This window comes from Notolepis coatsorum (assembly GCF_963971535.1).
Source record: "Notolepis coatsorum genome assembly, chromosome: 18".
Taxonomy (NCBI): Eukaryota; Metazoa; Chordata; class Actinopteri; order Aulopiformes; family Paralepididae; genus Notolepis; species Notolepis coatsorum.
The window spans coordinates 63543449-63566345 of NC_140182.1; the positions used below are offsets into that span (position 1 = coordinate 63543449).

Below are 22897 nucleotides of genomic sequence, written 5' to 3' on the forward strand. Positions count from 1 at the left end.
ATTGGCCTCATCTAATTTTTATCTTGTTTGACTATAGATGGCACCTATCCGCGAGGTGTGGGACAAATGGGTGGAACGGCTCCCCCTGGCTTACAACCCGGGGCAGGACGTCTGTGTGGACGAGCAGCTGGTTGCCTTCAAGGGACGCTGCCCATTCAGGCAGTTCATGCCCAACAAGCCGGCCAAGTATGGGCTGAAGGTAATAATAATAATTGGTTTGACTAGAAGTATTTTATTTGTCATGCATGCACACACGCGAGATGGCCACACACGCACACACGCACACACACACACACACACACACACACACACACACACTGAGTCGCTAATGAAATGTCTTTCTGCACCTTCCCCAGTTCTGGGTCCTATGTGATGTTGACACCACATATGCCTGGTGCATGCAGCCATACCTGGGGAAACCGCGCCCTGATGCTCCACCAGAAAAAAAGCAGGGGAAACGTGTGGTGAATGACCTAACGGTTGGCCTGGGTCCAGGCCACACCATCACCACAGACAACTTTTTCACCACTCATGAGCTGGCCATGGAGCTCCTAAAGCGCAAGATGGCATTGGTGGGCACCGTAAAAAGTAACAGGACCGAGATGCCACCCAAGCTGCGCACAATCAAGAACAGGCCAGTGCTGGACTCCCGCTTCTGTTTTACGGTCAACACCACGGCCGTGAGCTATGTGGCGAAGAAGGGGAGGAATGTGCTCATGCTGAGCACAAAGCACCGGGAGGAGGAGGTAATAATATATTTAATTTGTAACGCACCCTACATTCCTGATAATCTCAGAGTGCCACAGAATAATACAATATAAATAGATGTATATAAAAAAAGAACACAGCAGAACAACATGATGCATATGATGCACTAATAAAAGTCCTTTCTAAACAGGTGTCCCTGGAGGAGCACAAGAAGCCCCAGATCATACTGGATTATAACCACTGCAAGGGGGCGGTGGACAACCTGGACAAGGTATGTATTGTTTTATAGTGCATGTCTGGTGTAATTATTCTCTTTATTTATCGATATATGATGTGAAAATTAGGGAGGAGATCTTTTTTTTTTTTTTTTTTTTTAGACTTGCGTTTTTATTGCGTTTGTATCTTATTTGGTTTCTATTTTTTATTTCAGCTTGTGGGGACCTACAGCTGCCGTAGGGGGACGCGTCGCTGGCCGATGAAGTTCTTTGCGAACATGCTGGACGTGTCCCTCTACAACGCCTTGGTGTTGTGGCTGGCCATAGAGCCAGGCTGGAACGTCGGGGTCAAGTACCGGAGGAGGCTCTTCATAGATGAGATGGCAACCAAGCTCGTCATGCCGCTGGTGGCAATCCGAGAGAGGTTGCCCCGCGCGCTAAGCGCTGCTGGAATTGTACAGGATGCCAGGCACACCGCCGCCCGGCAACAAGCAGCACCGGCAGCGGCAGCAGCAGCCGCGATACCACCACTACCCAAGCGGCAGTGTTATCTCTGCCGTGGGAAGAAATCCAGAATGGAGAGGCACTGTCACCTGTGCACTAAATCGGTGTGCAAAGAACACAGTGATTCCGTGTGTAACACATGTAAAATAAAATGAATTATAAAGAAATCTATTTGTCTTTTTTCTTCAGTATGTTGTAAACGTGCGTTTCGCCATGTCCAGACCAATATGCGTAAATTCTTTTTTCTAATGAGCACATAATGTGAGTATAATGTGCAGCTGGTTGAAACGCTGGGATATTATGTATAAAATGTAGAAATGAATATTTGTATGCAGGTCGAATATACTTTGCTCACAGAGCAAGCCCACTTGTGTGAGTTGTGTCACCAGCCAGCTAGATCACTGTGATTGGTCACGCCCCTCTGCTCCCGGCTGCTCACTGGTGAGACGAGAGAGGGCTCGCTCTACCATGGGAGGGGCTCTGTGTTGAGAAATATAGCGGCAAATAAGTCTACTGTACCCCCGCTAGACATATTAGTTATAACCGGTCCTCTCTAACGTTAGACTCTCGGCTATTTCTGACTGCTATTTCTGACCGAAATAGTCTACCTTTCTTTTTTTTAATGGCAGCTTCTTATTCACAGGTATTTTGTCCCGTTTTCATATGCTGTAAAGTATTGGAAAAAAATAATAGATATATGGTGAATATGGCGGTTTATAAATAAAAACTGACGTGGTATCAAACAAACACTAATTTAAGTGGTTAAAATTCGAAAATATGTGTAATTTTTTACAGATATCTTGAGAATAGGCTATGAATGTTAAACATGGGTAAAAAAATGTTTTAAAAATAGTAAACAGTTAAAGTTATTTGGCTTTAAACATGATGTATCTTTTCCTCTCTTAAGCCCAGTGAGCTCCCTCATTCTTAGGACAGCACAAGGGTTTTAAGGTTAGGGTTAAGTTTAGGCATTCTTTCGGAGTTGGTTAAGGTTAGGGTTAAGTTCAGGCATTCTTTCGGAGTTGGTTAAGGTTAGAGTTTGTCGCAGAGCATGGCAATAGAATGCAGCCTATTTCCGCTCTGCCGCTCTCTCGCTCTGCCGCGGCCAATCAGAGAAACGCTGAACGCAAGTTGGTTGCCTGAAGTGTTGACGCGTCTGGGACCAAATACGGCCACGCCCCATTCCCAGTAAAAAGTGGGAATCTCTAGAATGGGTTTCGGGCGACGCTGTATACGGAAGTGATGATAGACAACACTTTCTGTTGTCAGTAGATGGTAGCATTGGTTTAAAATTAAAAGGTGAAATGTTGAAAACTACATGAATACATTTCCCAAGATCCTTAGCACAGGTCACAGGTCACTGGGATGTGTCTATTCTTCGCCGTGATCTGAACAGCGGTAAACTATTACTGCGACCTCGGTATAGCGACCGCGAATGGTAAACTAATTATCTTAACAAAAGTGCACTGGTAGCGTTACATATGTTGTCTAAAGGGGGTACAATTTAAGATTTTAATGATAATCGGCATATAAAGGACAACATAAAGCATCGTTAATTTGTAAGAAACCTCAATGAAAACGGTAATATTCGCTATTGTTATGAAAATGTGCTAGAATCCTATAAAAATGTGGACGCATTTGGTCTACGTTCCATGAATCTAATCGTACTCACGTCTCCTGGGTGTACTGCTCAGCGGCCTCCCTGCAGCTGTTCCACGTGGTGCTCACTTCAGCCGAGGTCAAACAATATACCTTCAGAAACAGAGAGAACACACTTGGTCAGCGCTCAGTGCATGAGTCTCAAACCTGGGGAAACTTTCATTTACCTCTGCATTAATATAAGTGGGCTATTATTAGTTGTTTCGTGGCACACTTCATCAGATTTAGGTGTGTCAGAAAAAAAAATTGTTCTGTATACATAGTATACGTACCAAGCAGTGAGGCGTCTGTGTATGTTTGATGAGACAGAAAAGTTCATATCTGTAGCCTACATGTTGAATGAAGAGCAGAAGTGAAAATGAGAACAAATTTCAAAACCTTAATAGTTGGATTAGATTAGATTCAAATGATGGGCGTTAGTGCAAACAACATTATCGTGAGTTTACCTTTGATGTAATTTAATGAGTCCAAAATAACTATGTCATCCTTGTTGAGCCTCCTGAAAAGTAACAAAATAATCATTAAAAGACAGTTAAAGTGTAACTTCTGCACAAGATGAACGTTTGAATTGGGAAAAACCCACCTCTCTACTTCAGCTCTTAGAGATCCTCTCAGGTTTTTTTCATTTTGAGAATCTGTAATACATTCAACAAGGTTACGGTTTTGAAACTTGGGGGGATCTCTGTAACGTCCACATTTTCAAATAAGATATTATTTGGACAACATAAACAGGGCCCAACTGTTTATGGCTACTGTGTAAACTACAGTGCTTCTTTAGTTAATCAACCCCTACATTGCAGGGACTTTAGAAGGTATGGCAAGATACACAGGCTAGAACGTGTTGGATTAATTATTGCAAATCTGAACGCCTAATTGTGAATTAGAATTGTACAATTCAGTGTTTCTCCAGAATACTCCGAGGACAATTTGTTGGTTGTTATTGCTTATCTGCATTATGTTACAGGACTTTACTGTACCGTTACTAATCAGCTGCTTGTATGGCAACGACACAACTGACACCACAGCGTTTTCAACAACTAATCTGACGTGCTGCTGCTACTGCAAACGAGCTAACGTTAGCTCATTTAACTTTAGTGATGCTAGATCTGACTGCGCTAGGTTACCTGCGTAAACAGTGTTCTTCTCAACACCCACGGTATCATCCCCTACAACATTAACCTTTCTTTTTGTGTTTTGTTCAAGGTAGTCCTTTAATTCGGCTGCTCTTCGTGTTTTTCCACTACAAGGGAAACCACACATCACTATTAGGGGCATGGTTGTTGTCCGGGGACTCAAGTGATCCGTCGCAAACACGGGGTTCTGTCATTTGGTCCGAGGAGAAGTGGGATACGCGGGCGGGCGTGAGAGAGTGTTTGTGTTTCGCACGGATTATTATTACTGTCGCACAACCGCCTACACTGTGAAGAAACAAGAGTCATTGCGCCAGAACCAGCGTTCTATGCTCTGCTTGAATGGTACCAGACTTTGGTGCCAGTTATATTGAAGCCTATGGGAGACGCATGAAGCAAAATATACAAGTTATTTGAGGAAATACAATCTACCTCAATCGTCGCAGAGTGAGACACGGAGGGAGAGGCTGAGGGAACATCGCGAGGGGAGAGAACGAGAGAAAGTGTCCAGCATCCCAGCAGAAAGCATCCAGTCTAAAGTTACGTGTCCACTCCACAGAGCGGACCCGACAAGGTAACGTTGGCATTGTATTGGTGCATTTTAGGCTCCAATTGCTATTTGGAGTTGGACCATGTGCTATTTTGCTTTCTGTGGTGGGGGGGGGGTCGTTTATAATTCCGTGATCGTCAGTAAATGCTTTAGTATGGGTGATATATTGATCAGATCGGTTTGCAGTGAAATGAATAAACAATTGGGCTGAAAATAGCGTCAGCGTCCTCTTACCGTGCGTCAATGAGACTGGCGGGCGTCTCTACAATTCGTAGCCGCATTTCTGCAGACCCCTCTCTGATTGGTTGAACTCCATTTCTGCAGACCCCTCCCATTTCTGCAGACCCCTCTCTGATTGGTTGAGCGAAGCCTCTCTCTGATTGGTTGAGCGAAGCCCCTTTTAAGGTACGCGCTTGGTTTGAGCAAAGCCCCTCTCAGGTACGTGTTGTAAGGTTATCGCGGTGCTCGCGCCAAAAAAAGAAATCGCGCCAAAAAAAGAAAAAAGATGCCGCACATTAATATGGCAGCAAATCTTAAAATACGCGTCAGCAATGATGAGCGTTTTCCCTGTACTCCGCCATGTGAATCTAATCTGGATGCGTACCCTGAACTTGTGGTAGGCCGCCTAGACATTTTCAATTAATCGTCTTGTTTACATCAGGGTCCCCCATGTTCAATTCATGATAACATATATGACATACAGGTAGACAGATGGACAGTACTGCTACATCTAGACATTTATGACATACCAGATTTTGAACTTGTGGTAGGCCTAGACATTTTCAATTCATCGTCTTGTTTACATCAGGGTCCCCCATGTTCAATTCATGATAACATATATGACATACAGGTAGACAGATGGACAGTACTGCTACATTTAGACATTTATGACATACCAGATTTTGAACTTGTGGTAGGCCTAGACATTTTCAATTCATCGTCTTGTTTACATCAGGGTCCCCCATGTTCAATTCATGATAACATATATGACATACAGGTAGACAGATGGACAGTACTGCTACATCTAGACATTTATGACATACCAGATTTTGAACTTGTGGTAGGCCTAGACATTTTCAATTCATCGTCTTGTTTACATCAGGGTCCCCCATGTTCAATTCATGATAACATATGACATACAGATAGACAACTGGGTTAATCTAAATGTTACATTGTACAGTAAGTGGGGAGTGTAAACAAGTTGAACGCTGGCTGTGTTGTGAAATGTGAATAAACCGTGAAGTCACGCGAAATAACGTTATACGCGAAGCTATACAAACCAATTACATAATCCTATCCAACATGTGTAAAGGCACACACAACATATTCCAGTTACCGGTATATTTTTTTTAATGATTCGTTATGGCGTAATCAATACTTCCATGCGTATAAATTGCGTTCAGCCTCTCTCTCTGGAGTTAACGGAGTTTCGACTCCTGGCTAGAGGAGCTTGTCTCGGCTCATGCGGGGGGCCAATCAGAGAGGGGTCTGCAGAAATGGGAGGGGTCTGCAAAAATGGAGTTCAACCAATCAGAGAGGGGTCTGCAGAAATGCGGCTACGAATTGTAGTGAAAGATCCCAGGTATAGGACGTCGATCGCCTAGGTCCATTTCCGGTTTGTATGTCGCAATAAACGCCGAAATCATATTGATTATTACGTTTATAAAGCGATCCATTATATACATAGTGTCTGTCGGGAGCCTTGCGACAATATCTGACGGCCGGATGAATTTAATCGACGCACAGCAGCCATATCCTGTTTACCAGTGTAACTTGCCCGACCATCCACCAGGCGGCGGTATTGAGCCGTCGTTGTATTGAGCCGTAGGGTCCAGCTGCAGCGCCGGAGGTGTATATATGAATTATGAATGCCATGGCGAAAAAATTTAATATTGATCTCAATATCGCTGTACAGCGTGGTCTGGCGGTCAAAGCATGGCGGGCAATAACGTTTTAAAGTGTTTCCGGCGGTGGATGTGTTAAGGGGATGCAGACCAGAGAAATACTTTCGTCTTGTTTACATCAGGGTGCCCCATTTTCAATTCATAATGACATTTATGACATAACCGTCACAGTGACCAAATGCGTTTAAATTTTTATAACGATAGCGAATATAACTTACCCGGCACCGTTTTCATTGAGGTTTCTTACAAATTAACAATGTCTTATTTGTCCTTTATATGCGGATAACATTAAAATCTTAAATTGTACCATTATGTTCCCCTTTAGACAACAAACATAATTCATACACGCACACACACGTTGTGAAATCTGTGAAAAAACATCTGATTACCCCAAAACTGGTAAAATGTATTCCTTACCTCAGATCAGATGTTCTGCAAAAAGATGAATCCAATTCCTGATCGCCATTCCAAATATCGATCGCGTTTATTGATCCAACGTAGGGCTGGGCGATATGACGATATTATATAAATATCGGGTACAGTTAATTAACGATACACTTTTTAAACATATCGTGGATATCGTGATGTTTTGCCCTCGCGTTAGAGGCCGCCGCGGCTGAGATGAGACTTACAAGCGCAGTGCTAAATGCTTTCCTCTCCCTCTCGCCTCTCCCTCTCGCAGAAAAAAAAAAGTCAGTCACACAAACACTTGCCCAAATTACGTCATCTACACGCACATACACGCACGCAAGCGCACACACCTAGCCAGAGAGGCGGTGGCTCGGTGCTAGGGATGCCCCCTGAAACCCAGGAGTAAGCTCAGACGTTAACGGTACTGCTATCGGTAAGTTAGTCTATGAGCGTATTAGCTACGGAGCTAACAGAGTGTACCATCCATCTGCGACGCAACAGTGGCAGCAACAGTGGACACGGAGTAATGTTAACGTTATGTCGAGTTCATACTACACTACACGTATGAACTCGACATAACGTTAACGTTACTCCGTTTCCATGAAGTGTTTAATTAGCAGCAATCTGTTGTTGAAAATGTAACGTTAACCGGAAAACCGGAAATGGAATGCGAGGACAGGAAGCCGTCATGAAGTCGGCTTCTGGCCCTTGTAGTCATATATATTGTAGTCTTTTAGTCTTATTAACTAAAAGATTTTAACAAAATAAAAAGCAGCAGCACTATTGGATAACTGAGTCATGTTTGCTATGTATTTCTTTCTTTAGGGGAGTAGGACATTTGTTTCACAGTTTTAGCATGATGTTTTATAGATGGCTAGGTTAAACACAGGTTTTTGTTTTTAAGAGGGGGGGTTTGATTTGATTGAGGTTTATTTCAAGTATGCAACACAACAAACAAACATCAAGTACAGATATAGCCTTAAGCCGTTCAAATAATAAATGTATACATAAATGTAAATAAATAAATAGTTACAATATGTAATCTAATCATCTAAATCTAATCTAATATATAATATAAAAAAACGAAAGGCTAAAATGCTAAATATATAATCTAAGAATCCAATAATCTAAATCTAATATAAAAATGCTAAATGCATGAGTCTTTTGTCTTTAATGTTCGCTTGCAAACTCAAATACTGTCTTGGTAAGCCTCATAATGAATTGTTTGGGGAAAAAAGGAAAAACATTGTGATGTGTATCGTGTATCGCCGAAAGGTCAGAAAATATCGTGATATCATATTTAGGCCATATCGCCCCCAGCCCTAATCCAACGTTATACTCCGAAACAGATAATCGACGCTGCTTCCAGTCCCCTCAATGAATGCACTAGTATATCAGGTTGCATGCCCCAGAAGTAAAATGTGGACCGGAGTTCTTTTTTCTGATGCAAGTCCCATCGACTCCAATCCAATGATGTGCATTACCATCCGGGAGACGATAGGGGGCGGTATTTGCCCTTTTTGAGCTCAGAGCCATTCACAATGATAATGTCAGGCTGGACGGATGAAAAATTTATGGATATCACTAATAAAAGAAATAACGATTAAATAACGAGAACTCGTCATTGGCAACCAACGCATGGCGGCCAACAATGAGATATCTCGTTGTTGGCACCCAATGTGTTTTAACATAAAACGTTTCACGGAGCCTTCACCTGTTGTGTGTCCTATATTCGTGCGCTTGCAATTATGTCTTGAGCGCACGCGAGACCTCAGGGCTACCAGCAGTCAACAGTTTGTTTGTCACGGTGGCCCTAACAAAGGTAAAGTGCTGTCAAAACAACGCCTGTCGCATTGGTTGTGCAAGGGCATCGTCCTTTGTTACACCTTGGCTGGACAGGTCCCCCCTGCGGGTATCGGAGCGCATTCCACTCGTGGTGTGGCAGCCTCTTCTGTCCTGCTTAGAGGGGTCTCAGTGGAGGACATTTGCGCTGCGGCTGCGGTGGTCCTCCCCGGGTCCTTTTGTCAGGTTCTATCTGATGGACATGATAGGCCTGCCGCGATAAGCAATAAATCGATTAATTGCCGCGATAATTTAAATGAATGCAATGATTTTGACGGACGCGATTAATTGCTATTTGCGCGTTTGTTTTAATGAGGCGGAACCAGTGCCCCTTGTCAGTCACTGTCCGTGTTGGGAGGCGGGCCGCTGGCTTTACTACAGCACAGCACAGGAGCTCCGTGGGGCAACACCACATAGCTTAACTACATTTCTCAATAGTGTTGCTCCTTTTAACCAAGTAGCGTTATTTGTAGTGTAACGTTAGAATAACACAGAATAACGTTAATACAATTACATGCATCATTGTTTACAATGAACGGGTGGGGCTAGTCAAAGGACTGGACACGGGGACAAGTTAAACATGAATTAATTTATTATAACGGGTCGTTTTCGAGTCGTGCTGCAGTGCCTACGCACCACAGCTATTCTATTATATACTGCTTTGACGCTTCCTCCTCATCGTTGATTGCCTGTAGTAGCTGCATCTAATGTTAGTAGCTAACGTTAAAACTAAAAAACACAACCGGACGAGACAAGTTGTCGGCTAGGATAATCACAACAATACTTCCGGTCCGGTCGGTGGGCTTCAAAATAAAAGTCTTAAACACCGGAAAAGACGGAGCGGTGGGCTTCAAAATAAAAGTTTTGGGAAATAAATTTCTCAAAAAAATTCTCTAACCGGTCGCAATAATATCGCTTATCGCGATATTTTCGGGGGCAATTAATCGCCCAGCAAAATGTGTTATCGTGGCAGGCCTAGACATGACTGAGAGCTCTGTCTCTCATGCGGTCCTTAGTGCTGGGACCTCATCGTCATCCCGCTGTTATTGTAAATGGGTGGGATGTGTAATGTAGACTGGATTTATGCACGGTTTACTCACATTTCGTGCGTTTTATGGAGCTGCGCCCTGTTACGCACAGTGTCTGTGTCCTATCCTTATGCTCCTCGTTAGGATGAGTGTGGGGCTAGGACCACTTCCGCCCGAGACCAACTTATCACGTGAAACGTTTTATGTTAAAACAAGAAGTTATCATGTTATAACGTGATACTGACCTTTTTTTTGTTCCTGGTGTGGCAGCAATACGCTTCGTAATAATGTAATAGTGCCTAAACAATACACATTGATGAGTGTGCAAAAGGCTCAAGGAATATGTAGACATAATAACAGTGATCTAACTCAATAGGCAACGCCCCCTTTTTGTAGAGAAACACCTTCATAATGAGAACATGCCTGGACATGTCAGTGGTGTCGTCGTCAGTTTCTAATACATTGGGCTTCAGTTGATTTCCTCAGTTTGTGTGCGTCCATTACCACAAGTAAGTGTTAAATGTGTATAATGAAGATGTTTAGTTATTGTTGGTGATTTATATAATAATGTTATAATTCTACCAGCTGTTTATGAAACAATTTATCAGTATGTTTTATAGAGTGATGACCTAGCCTATTGAGTATAATGTCTGTTGTAGATACATTTCAATAGATCATGCAGTACACGATCATGCTTCTTCATAGCTTGTAAATCGCCTATTGGTAGCCTGATGTTGGTTTGGTTGAACAGGGTGTTTTTGTAAAATATATTTTTGTCAATATGATGAGTTGGTCTGAGTACCACTGGTCTAGACTCAAACTTGATGGCTACATTAAAAAACAGCAGCAACTGTTATGTGTGGAGTGGTGCTGAAATCTCATAATTTTGACATATGGTAATTTTCATGAAATAAGATTTTTCATGGAAATTACCAATCGGAAAGGTTGTGTTGCATGCTCCTTGCGTGACCTAATCATAACACTAACATTTCATTAAATGTTTTGGGGCTTTAATAACAACAGTGTTTCATATACCTGCTTTAGTGTAACTTCAATCACACAAACTAATGTTAGGGAGGTCTAATGTTTTTCTGCCGTCACCATAAATAATAAATTAAAGAAATCAGTGGTAGAACCAGTATTTTTTTAATTGCATATTCCGCCTCTGTGAGATGGTCTACAACAAAGTCGAAAAGTCTTTAGTGGCGAAATACAAACAATTATAAAATTATATAAATATTGTTACTGTTCTGAAGGATCAGATTAAACCGAATATATATATTTATTTATATATATATATTTAATTGTATTTGTATATCCCCTGATATCCCTTGTATATTCCTTGTACAATATGCATTGAATATCCCTTCTAGTCTACTGAACATCCCATAATAGTCTCCATTCTACCATTGGACGAGACCTTGGTGCCAGGTCGCCATACCCCTCAGACCAGGTTCAATCGTACCGCTCAACATGTATGGACAAGTCCTAGTTCCGCGTAGGAATATGTCTACCGCACCACTAATGGTACTATTTGTTCATAGTGCGTATATATACTGCGCTATTAAAGTAGAGCTTTCTTTTAGTCCAGTTCCTTACCCTCCAACAGAGTGACAGACGCAAAAGCCTCCCCGCGAACCACGTGTGGGCAGTAAGGCCAATTCGGCCCAGTATCGGCATTGAGACATCGTGTATATTAATATTTGAATAGTCATATTTGGCACTATATCGTCGAGTTGGACGTATTCTATTAAGCTAATAATAGTCTATTCATATGTAGTGCCTCGTGCGGTAAGAGTTCTATAGTAATCAGCACCCCCATCGTTTCGGGCATCAGCTGGACGCTTATCCAGGGTGGTTGACCCCACGTGAAGCTGCACCCGAGGAGCTCCAGGCCAAAGAGCGAGTGGACCTGTATATTGGATTATTCTACCGACGACGGCTAGCCTTCCCCGGCTTGGATTATGCTTTGAGTACTTTGATTATTCTATGGATAAAGGCCAACACTGCGGTGTGTTGGTAATACCCCCCCCGGAGAGGACGACAGGTGAGGAGACGCTCTACACGACGAGGTCGCCTCACGTCTCTCCATCGTGGACCGGAGGACGCTGGCCACAGAGAGTCCAACTGCTTTCATCTGTGGATCGAGGATCGCTGGGCACCGGGTCGCACGACTGTGGGCTCTCCCAGGATACCCTCGGCCAGACGGGATATAGCCAGACTCTACCCCCCCCCCTCCAGCTGTCCTACAAGCAGTCGGAACCTTCCCCTAGTGTATCCAGCTATATAATCATTCAAGTATCATTGCTATTGTTCCCTAAATATTCCAGGTTGTATATTTGCTTCCTGCGCAATCAGAGATTGGACATTCGATATCGATCTACCTACGAATACTCATTTGCCATAAAAGTGCATACTATTTCAAATCATAAATGTAATTAAGTGATCGTTGTACATACCTTTTGCTATGTATTATTATTAAACGCAGACTTTCGACTTGGTACATTTGTGTTGGATCCGTTTCATCAGGTGGGAGTGTTTATCATAATTATTTATACCTAGTACTGGGTGGCCAGAGTCTAAAGTACAAGTAAGTATCATATCTAACCATACAGTCAGGGAATTGTACCCCTCAGTTACAGTTACTGTATTTCCTTAGCTACATGTTACCTTTTTAGTCAACCAGTGTTTGTATATTACCCAGTGAAATCGGGTACCATTTGTGTAAACAGCTTTATTAAAAAAGAAAATAATATACACTTTATATACACTAAAACCATGCTTAAATGAAAGCTATTTCAAAAAACTATTTTCTGAAAACATTTCCGCACGTCATTTGTAATAATGGATCACAGAGGCGGTCCCTCCGGGAGGAATTTGCAAGCAGCGTCCATTGAAATGCATAAGAATTACCACACTAATAAAAGTGTGACTTCTGGATGACTTCAACTGAAATACAACAGAAACACCTTACATGTGGCAATCAAAAGCCAACCGAACCAGTTACAAAACCAGTGAATCTGACTACGTTTTTTTTTTTTTTTTTTTATACAATAATAAACTTTCTTTATAGCACCTTTCATACAAGAATTGCAGCCCAAAGTGCTTCACAACAGTGATGTAGTACAGGGGTTCCCAAACTTTTCAGACCACGACCCCCAAATAACGGTGTCAGAGAGAGGAGGTAAAAAAAATGTAATTTTTTAATTTTTATAAATGGAAATGTATGGTTGAAACATGCACACGTTCAAACGCACACACACTAATAAGCATTGGAGGCTTTTAACCAGGGCCGGACTGGGGAAATCATTCAGGCCAGGAAATATAGTGCAAAATATAGCCCCAGTCAGGCCACTTTTTAAGCAGGGGGTCTGGGGGTCCCCCACCAGGACATTTCTTGTTACAAAGACTTCATTTCCTGCATTGTGGTGCAGGAATTTTTTTATTTGTACCCTTTAAATGCCAGTGTTTGTGATGGCATCACAAATTATTGTTAAAAAACAGGCTAGCATAATTATGTATGATTAGCAACAACACTGATTTTTGATGGATTTTCAGTTTTTTTGTAATGTCAGATTGAAAATAATACAATCTTTTATTCAATTTCAGCCCTGATCATAACACCACATATTCATTTTATAATTCTAACCCTTTAAATGCCAGTGTGTGTGATGGCATATATTTGCAATATATCAAATGCAAAGTAGATTTTTCTGGGGGGGGATTATTACAGGCTAGCATGTGTCAATGATTAGCAGTTTTTTGTAAGGGCCCCGCCTTCACCAATCACATGCGGCTCCCTTTGTGTGTGTGTGTGAGAGCAAGAGAGAGAGAGAGAGATAGTTCTCCAACTTGTGAGTTGCAGTGATCTCCTGGTTGTTCCCCACCTAGGTTATCTAACTATTGCGCTGCTGCAACTAGAAACACTGGCCTGGCCTGCTTCTAAGTTCAGTGGCTTTTTTGGAAATCATCTGGCGACCCCCCGCGGCGCCTCGCGACCCCCACTTTGGGAACCCCTGATGTAGTAGACACAAAATAGACAGGTTTGACCATACTGTTGGCACAATTATAGACAGGCACACAATTTGCAGAGAATTTACATTTAAAACCTCCCTGAAAACCTCCCTGAAAACCTCCCCGGTTCCTCCGAGTCCAGCCCTCACCTCACAGAGTCACAGAGAGCCGTCTTCTTCAGTTAGTAAACAAACATTTTAGCTGAAGATGGTAAATGCAGAGCCTCCGCAACTTGTGCTTGTGGATAAAGAAAACAACAGAAGTGCTGTTTGGAGGTACTTCGGGTTTCAAGTAAACAACGAAGGACAAGCTACAAATGCCCCAATGATATTTGCAAGCGGTGTTAGAGCAGTGCCAGCGCCGATCTCCATAAAGAAATTAAAGAGGTTTGTGACAGCTGCTCTTTCAACGTCACTGTGACTGAAGCATTAAACCATTAACTCTAGTTTAATACATGATACGTTGTCTACTGATGGCGCATAATATCAACAGCTGATTCGTTGTAACGTTACAGCTACCAGCTAACGTTAGCTACTGCTAGCTTCATTAGCTTAGCTGGCTACTTGTATAATTACTGCATGGTAACGGAGTAACGTTTAAACGTTATGTCGAGGTCATACAATACTACAGTCAACATAAGGTTAACGTTACCCCGTTTCCATCAAGTGTTTAAATAGCAGCAATCTTGTTGAAAATGTAACGTTACTAAAATGCTCCGAGCATAGCCTCTCTCTCTCTATCGCTACCCCTCTCTCTCTCTCTACCGCCCTCTCTCTCTCTCTACCGCCCTCTCCCTCTCTCTCCTCTCGTTATCTTTAAATAAAAACGAAACTGTTACTAACTGTAATATAAACAGTTCAGTTTGTCAGGTACATGCAACACAGATTACAGTGTTTACATCTGTCTGCTTGAGAAAATACCATGTTCTGCATTTGCAATAAAAATGATTGAAGTGAGATGAACAGTTATTTTTAAATGTGTGATCTAAAGATAAACAAAGGGGTTTAAAATTGTTATATTTATCTTCTCTTATAGTACCAGAGAGAAGCTAAATTTGAAGCTAAATTTGTTTAAAAAAATATATATATATATATATATTTTTTTTTTATATCGAAATAATATCGAAGTATCGATACTTTTCAAGGTATCGTATCGAAGTCGAAATTCCAGTATCGTGACAACACTAGCTAGGGCTGGGCGATATATCGAGTATACTCGATGTATCGCGGCTTGTTCTACGTGAGATGTAGTAAATTACTATATCATGAACATCGAGTATATGTTGTCACGTCGCGGCTGATATGAGACTTGCTTTAGTGCAGAGCGTTCCTCTCATTTCATTATAGACAGACCAGCGCGGACCTTAAATTACATGCAATTGTAATTTCATTGGAAATTACTCAACAATCAACTAGGCTGCAGTAAAAAACTCAAAACCAGGTTCTCAAACATAAACATAAAGACGGACAACACGCTCATCACAGACAAGCTGGATGTAGCCAATTACTTAAACACTTTCTTCACAAACATAGCCACAACACTGGTAAACAAACTACCCTCCCACTCAGGGCAGTATGGGGTAGAACACATAGTAGCATACTACATGAACCTAGGCGTCCACAAAGACGACTTCAAACTGGAAATAGTAACTACAGATGAGGTACTCAAAAAACTGAGCGCCCTCCAACCAAACAAGGCCACTGGCCATGACAACATCCCCTCCAAATTCCTCAGAGACTCAGCAGCAGCCATCACCCCAGTCATCACACACATAATAAACCTCTCCATAAAACAGGGACACGTCCCCAAGGACTTCAAAATTGCGAGAGTAACACCCCTGCACAAAAAGGGCAGCAAATTAGACCCGGGTAACTACCGCCCTGTTTCTATCCTTACATCCATCTCGAAAGTCATGGAAAAAATAGTATACGAACAGATCGAAAAGTACCTCGCGGAAAAAAATCTAATCTACGAATTCCAATCTGGCTTCAGAACATCCCACTCCACTGACACATGCCTTCTCTACTTGAACGACCACATCAAACAAGAGGTGGACGCGGGCAAATACTGCGGCATGGTCATGCTGGACCTACAAAAGGCCTTCGACACTGTCAATCACACCATTCTGATTGACAAGCTAAAAGCAATTGGTTTTGATAGTTTATCAGTGAGCTGGATACAATCCTACCTGGAGGGGAGGGAACAGATGGTGGAAGTAAACGGTACCCTATCCCCCCCCCTCACAGTGAGCTGTGGTGTTCCACAAGGAAGCATACTAGGACCGCTACTATTCCTAATTTATGCAAATGACATGTCGTCAGCTTGTGACTGCAACTTGTTCCTGTTTGCGGACGACTCAGCCCTGCTGGTCTCTGACAAGAACAAGTTACAGGTTGAAAAAGCCCTCAGCTCGGAACTAGGCAAAATCTGCATATGGCTCGCCGACAACAAACTATCATTACACATGGGCAAAACAGAGTCCATTCTCTTCGGTTCAAATAACAAACTCAGCAAGACCGACGGCTTCTCGGTTACAGTGGGTGACAATATTATCACAAGGAAAGATGAAATTACCTACCTGGGTTCCATCCTAGAGGCTAATCTTTCCTGTGACAAAATGGCATCCAATGTAATAAAAAAAGTCAACCAACGAACGCGATTCTTGTACCGGATCTCCTCTCTGGTAAACAAGAATACCCTGAAGACTCTAGCAGGAGCACTCATTCAAGGGTACTACGACTATGCTTGCACCTCATGGTACCAAAGCACCTCAAAGGCACTAAAAAACAAATTACAAACATCTCAAAACAAGCTAGTCAGACTACTACTTGACCTGACTCCTAGAACCCACCTCACCCCTGCCCACTTTGACAACCTAGGATGGCTTAGAGTAGACGACAGAGTACAGCAACTTGCAATGGGCCTGGTCTACAAGATACACTACGCGACCAAGGTACCCATGTACATGTCAAAATACTTCCCAAAGGTCAGTGAATACCACGATCACAACACCAGAGGGAGCTCCACAAATCATGTAAAACCCAGATTCGGCTCAAACAAGGGACTAAACACGTTTCGCAATTATGCCACATCAATGTGGAACGCCCTGCCTAAAGCTGTAAAGGAATGTGAATCACTACCCACCTTCAAAAACACTCTCAAAAAACACCTACGTGAGACTGCAATTCGAAACTGGCCCCTACAAATGTCCTAACCTAGTTGTACAGTAAATGACCAAGTAAGGCTTTGTCAATATTCCAATGTACAGTGTAAAATGTGTGTGTGTCCCCTACCTACTAAAGATAACTTCATATTTATTGGTTATTGGTTTCTTGCATCCAGTTTCAATCTCCGTGTGTTCAACTTCCTGTGTTTACATTCGAGTGTGACATCATCGCCTACGGCAGCTTATACGCTCAAAACGCAAGCGCGTTCTCTCTCTCTCTCTCTCTCTCTCTCTCTCTCGCTCTCGCTCTCTCTCTCTCTCTACATTCAATGATTTAAAGTAGCCAAACGTTACAGTATAAATACTAACTGGATAGTTGATGATATAAACATTTCATTTCATTATCTGAAATATTCTAAAATCATTAAGTCTGCTATAAGCCATTATCCCTATGTGTGTGATTATTATTTTCTCACAGTAGTGTGTATATATATATGTGTGTGTGTGTTTGGCTAAAGTGGATAGAAAACACAGTGCAAAAGTCTTAGGCACCAAATAGTTTTTATATAAATTGTCTTAGATGTAAATAATTTTTTTTATTAGTGTGTCAGTAGACTACTCTTAGTACATTTTCATTTAATTATTTTTTAAAGCATCTTCATGGTTTAATAATGCAAACATATTTTGCAGGGACTTATTATAATCATCATATTGGCGTGACTGTATGCATCAAAGGGTTAAATCAAGAATTTTTAAGTGCTTTAGAGGAAATGTCAAAATATCGCGATATATATCGTGATATGGCCAAAAAATATCGCGATATCATTTAGAGGCCATATCGCCCAGCCCTATTTTCAGCGCGTTTGTTTATTATTATTCATGCAAACTGCTCTGACCAATATATCACCCATACTACATAAAGTATTTACTGACTATCACGGAATTATAAACGACCCCCCCCCCCGTTCATCCGCGCATGATAAGTCATAACGTTTAGGATCATGTACAGTTGAAATTTTTAATATAGCGTGTATCGCCAACAAACGGCAGTTGATAATCTATATATGTGTTTATGCCTATAAATCACGTTCTAGGAATTACTGCAGAAAACGATAAAAACATATTTATATTCTAGAGACGGTATTTTCGTATGAATCTATGAATGAAAAAGTATAACGTTCCCACATCCTGAATGATAGATAATCGATGTTGAATGGGCCATAGTAATGTCAATTTAGCAATACAATTTAAAAAGTTATAGCCCTGCAAAGAAGGGAAACATCTCCATAGGCTTAGACTGGTGGCAGTGATCATACATTGATGGATATAAGCGTGGCACTGGCAGTTAATCTGTTAAGACGACAGGGTCGGTACCGACCCCTTTTGACCTTATTAAATTATTATTATATTTTTATGAAGATGGAAAAAAAATTGTGATTTTAAAATCAACCGTTTTCAAGTATTATTATCACTACTATGTCACAAATACATGTAGAATGTAAAACGTTAGGTTGGCAATAGTTTAGCAATAGGTTAAAAGTGAGTTTATATCATTTTAAGTTTTTTATGTGAAATCGTTTTTTGACCCGGAACCGGATATGGAAATATTGACCCATCGGAATTGGAATCTTTTTGCGGCCATTTTGAAGAGGACCTCGCTAGCTATCTGCCAGCGTTGGAATTTCTCCAATCTACACTTCCTGTGGTCCGCTATGGTGGTTCAAAGTTCAGCGTTCTGAATGAATCATATCAATAATTGTTATGATTCGCGATAATAAGCTACAAAAGGTAACGTTTTTGACAAATATTGAAACGCAGTCAGTTTCTCCACACTATTGTTAACATGTAAGAAGAATTAGATCTGAAATTAGTTTCAATATGGTTACACTGTGGGGGAAATAAAATATTACAGTCGATTACAGTAAATATCAGTATCTGTTATTATGCAAGCCTGGTGATACTATATCCAAATTTAACTTGGCCATTTGAAAGATACTATATGTATATATATATAAATGTGCGAATTGGCTATAATAAGGTAATGTATAAGCATATATTCTATATTCTATATAATAATATTTCAAATTGCATTGGTCCGGATGGGAGAATTCAGTACTGTATATACCAATTTGATCATCTTCCCTTTATTAATTTCCTTAGATCTTTTGTACACATGATCTCAAGAGGGTACTGAATGAGCTCAGTGGCAGTTTTTTAAGTTTGGTCATTATTATCATGGTTTTATTCACTGTCAAAGATGAAAAGAAAAATCATAATTCATATTTTCCTTTGTTTCATCACAATTTAAGCAAGCCTAGTAATAGACACAATATTTCTGACACTGAGAATACATTCATTGAGGTCCATAGATGTTCCTAGATACCAAGAATATGCAAATAGCCCTTGTAGAAGTGGAGCAATATTCCATTTACCTAGGTATACATTTTATGCAGATTTTCACCTGGGGTGGAACAGGTTAAAAGAATTGTGATAGATTTCTGTGTTAAAATGTCCAATCCCAAGAGGGTTTCCTGCACAGGTCCCACCCACTCCTAGCCCCTTTCGTGACTGTGATCCACGAGTGAAACCACAGTCACTTCCTAGCCCATAGCAAACCAACCTATGTTGACCATGATGGACTGGTTCTGCCCGAACCGTTCGTAATACAAGTATCACAGAGAAATTTCAAAGGTACTCAGTACTCACAGTTGCACGAGGGTTTCGGACAAAAATATGTGATGGTTTGAAAGCTCTGCGTTGCTAATAAACATTTTAAATATTTTTTATAAATTGGTCAACACTGCATTATTTCCGTCGTTGGGTGCATGATGCGCATGCGCTGTGATCACAGCGCAGGCGCACCAAGCAGCCAAATACGTAAATAAAGCAGTTTTGAGCAGTGTTGACCAGTTTATAAAAGATATTTAAAATGTTTATTAGTGGGGCGGCTACGTGGTGCAGTGGGCAAGGCGCTCACCATGAATACTGGAGACGCTGGGTTCGCCTGTTCAAGCCCAGCGCTCCACATTGCTTTCAGCTTAGCTGGTCGTCCGTACTAATACACATTGGTGGGAAACTGATGGCTGGGGATCGGGCGTTGTGGACAGCGACTCCTACAGGTCGGTTGGTGCGCCTGCGCAGTAGAATCAGGAAGCGATGGGTGCAGCGCCCCTCCAAAGCGCAGACCCCTGACACTGAAAGATCGCGCCGCGCAGGTGGAAAGATGCGACTGCTGTTACCTCGAGTATCGGAGGGGACTCGTGCTATGTATGACTTAGTCCACATTGCAGCCGGCTTGTGGGAGGCATGAAACAGCGTTCGAGACAGGGGAGGGTTGAATTGGATGATACGATTTATTTTTTATTTTTTTAAAGATTTACTTTTTGGCGTTTTTATCGCTTTATTTCTACTGGGCAGTCCAGTAGATAGAGACAGAGGAGGAATGGGAGACAGAGTGGGGGGAAGACATTCGGCAAATAACGACGGGTTCGGGAATCGAACCCGGGTCGGCCGTAGCGCGCTATGTGGTTCGCCACTGGGGTGCCCCGGATGATACGACATTTTGATGGGAGAAAAATAGAAAAATGGGAGAAAAAGTGGATAAAAAAATATGTTTATTAGCAATGCAGAGCTTTCAAACCATCACATATTTTTGTCCGAAACCCTCGTGCAACTGTGAGTTAGGGCTGGACGGTATGGTCTAAAATTTATATCACAGTATAATTTGAAGCATAGATGGTAACGGTATATATCACGGTATATTAACTTATCTTAAAATGTCTATATAAATGCTTCTGAAGGGGTAAATCACTGGTATGGCAGCTGGTATTCTGTTACAGCTGCTGAGCTATACTATAGCTAATGTCCAATCCATCAATATCTTCCTTTTTAATTAAATAGGTTCAAGAATCGAATCAGGATTGTTAGCAGAGAGAGAGGGAGGGATGGGGGAGACAGAGTAAGAGAGAGAGGGAGGGAGGAGGCTGCTAGAGTGGCGCTAATGTTAGCTTGCTGAGGCTAATACATCGACAGGCTGCTCCAGTAGGAGTGGAGCGAGCTAACGTTAGCTTGCTGAGGCTAATACATCGACAGGCTGCTCCAGTAGGAGTGGAGCGAGCTAACGTTAGCTTGCTGAGGCTAATACATCAACAGGCTGCTCCAGTAGGAGTGGAGCGAGCTAACGTTAGCTTGCTGAGGCTAATACATCAATAGGCTGCTCCAGTAGGAGTGGAGCGAGCTAACGTTAGCTTGCTGAGGCTAATACATCGACAGGCTGCTCCAGTAGGAGTGCAGCGAGCTAACGTTAGCTTGCTGAGGCTAATACATCGACAGGCTGCTCCAGTAGGAGTGGAGCGATCTAACGTTAGCTTTCTGAGGCTAATGCATCAACAGGCTGCTACAGTAGGAGTGGAGCGAGCTAACGTTAGCTTTCTGAGGCTAATACATCAACAGGCTGCTACAGTAGGAGTGGAGCGAGCTAACGTTAGCTTTCTGAGGCTAATACATCAACAGGCTGCTACAGTAGGAGTGGAGCGAGCTAACGTTAGCTTTCTGAGGCTAATACATCAACAGGCTGCTACAGTAGGAGTGGACTAACGTGGAGCAAGCTAACGTGGAGCGAGCTAATGTTAGCTTGCTGAGGCTACATCGACAGTTAACATTACATAAGGTTTTAGCGCGATGTGGGCATTACAGAATGGCGAGGATGCAAAGCATGTTAGACCATTGGACTCGTTGCAGAGTTTACATTACACATAGAAACTGCACGACTCGCGAGAGAAGTTGTCACACAGCCTTCAAACGCAGGGCGGAAGAGCTTGTTTGCTTCTGTGTTTATTATGAAATGACAATTGCGTGTTGACGCGCCCACTGCACGAAGCCTCTGTGCTCCTAAATAACTTTTTACAGTTCGCATATCTATTATCTATGACTAATTCTATCTATTTTTAGGGGCAAATACGAGTGAAATAGTCGCGCTGTGGTTACATGACGTCATTGCTATTTTAGAGCTGCTCTACCGGTTACAAGGTATAGTCAAAATCCATACCGTTTATACCGTATACCGTTTATACCGTCCACCCCTACGTGAGTACCTTTGAAATTTCTCTGATACTTGTATAACGAACGGTTCAGGCAGAACCAGTCCTTCATGGTCAACATAGGTTGGTTTGCTATGGGCTAGGAAGTGACTGTGGTTTCACTCGGTGGATCACAGTCACGAAAGGGGCTAACCCACTCCAGGGTCTGAGGCCCCACTTGTATTGGGAATCGTTCAAAATAAAAGCAATGCATGAAGTGCAGACATAGAATGAGTATAAAAATAGACGGAATAAGAGCAGTGCAATAAAATAAATGAACATAGAATAGAGTAAAATAGAATAGACACACCTCAGGGCTGTATTTAAACGGGGTACACAGAGAGGATTATGCATTTTCATATAGGCTCACAGCAACTGCAGAAATTATTATACTGTGTTTATTTGTCTTTGTGCAGTTATCATAAACATAAGCAGAGAGAAACCAGTGATTTCCTCTTTCTCCTAGTCACTAGCCTCATCCTGTCCAGTTACACAAGTAAGCACACAGAAGGCTCATGAACAGTAACGCATGCATTCACCATTTTCTTTACACATAGCAAACGCATTATGTTTCAGTGATGTGGCAGAAGGATTCGCACTGCCATCTGTTGGTTGATTATTAGATTGCAAATAAGACAGACTTAACTATAAAGTGGACCTGCTGCCTGGCTTCCGTCTGCCGATGTGA

The 22897-nt window shown here is 42.0% G+C and overlaps 1 protein-coding gene across 1 annotated transcript in view; it reads right to left on the reverse strand.

Moving 5' to 3' along the window:
- kti12 (KTI12 chromatin associated homolog) overlaps positions 1 to 4367 on the reverse strand; it is an 18358-nt gene extending 13991 nt beyond the window's left edge. Inside the window, exons 1-5 of the mRNA XM_084334951.1 lie at positions 4211 to 4367; positions 3670 to 3721; positions 3533 to 3585; positions 3359 to 3414; positions 3100 to 3179 (exon numbers count right to left, since the gene is read on the reverse strand). Coding sequence (XP_084191077.1) covers positions 3100 to 3179; positions 3359 to 3414; positions 3533 to 3585; positions 3670 to 3721; positions 4211 to 4361 — 392 coding nt within the window. The 5' untranslated portion in view covers positions 4362 to 4367. The remainder of the gene's footprint in view (positions 1 to 3099; positions 3180 to 3358; positions 3415 to 3532; positions 3586 to 3669; positions 3722 to 4210) is intronic.
- Positions 4368 to 22897: the final 18530 nt, after the last annotated feature.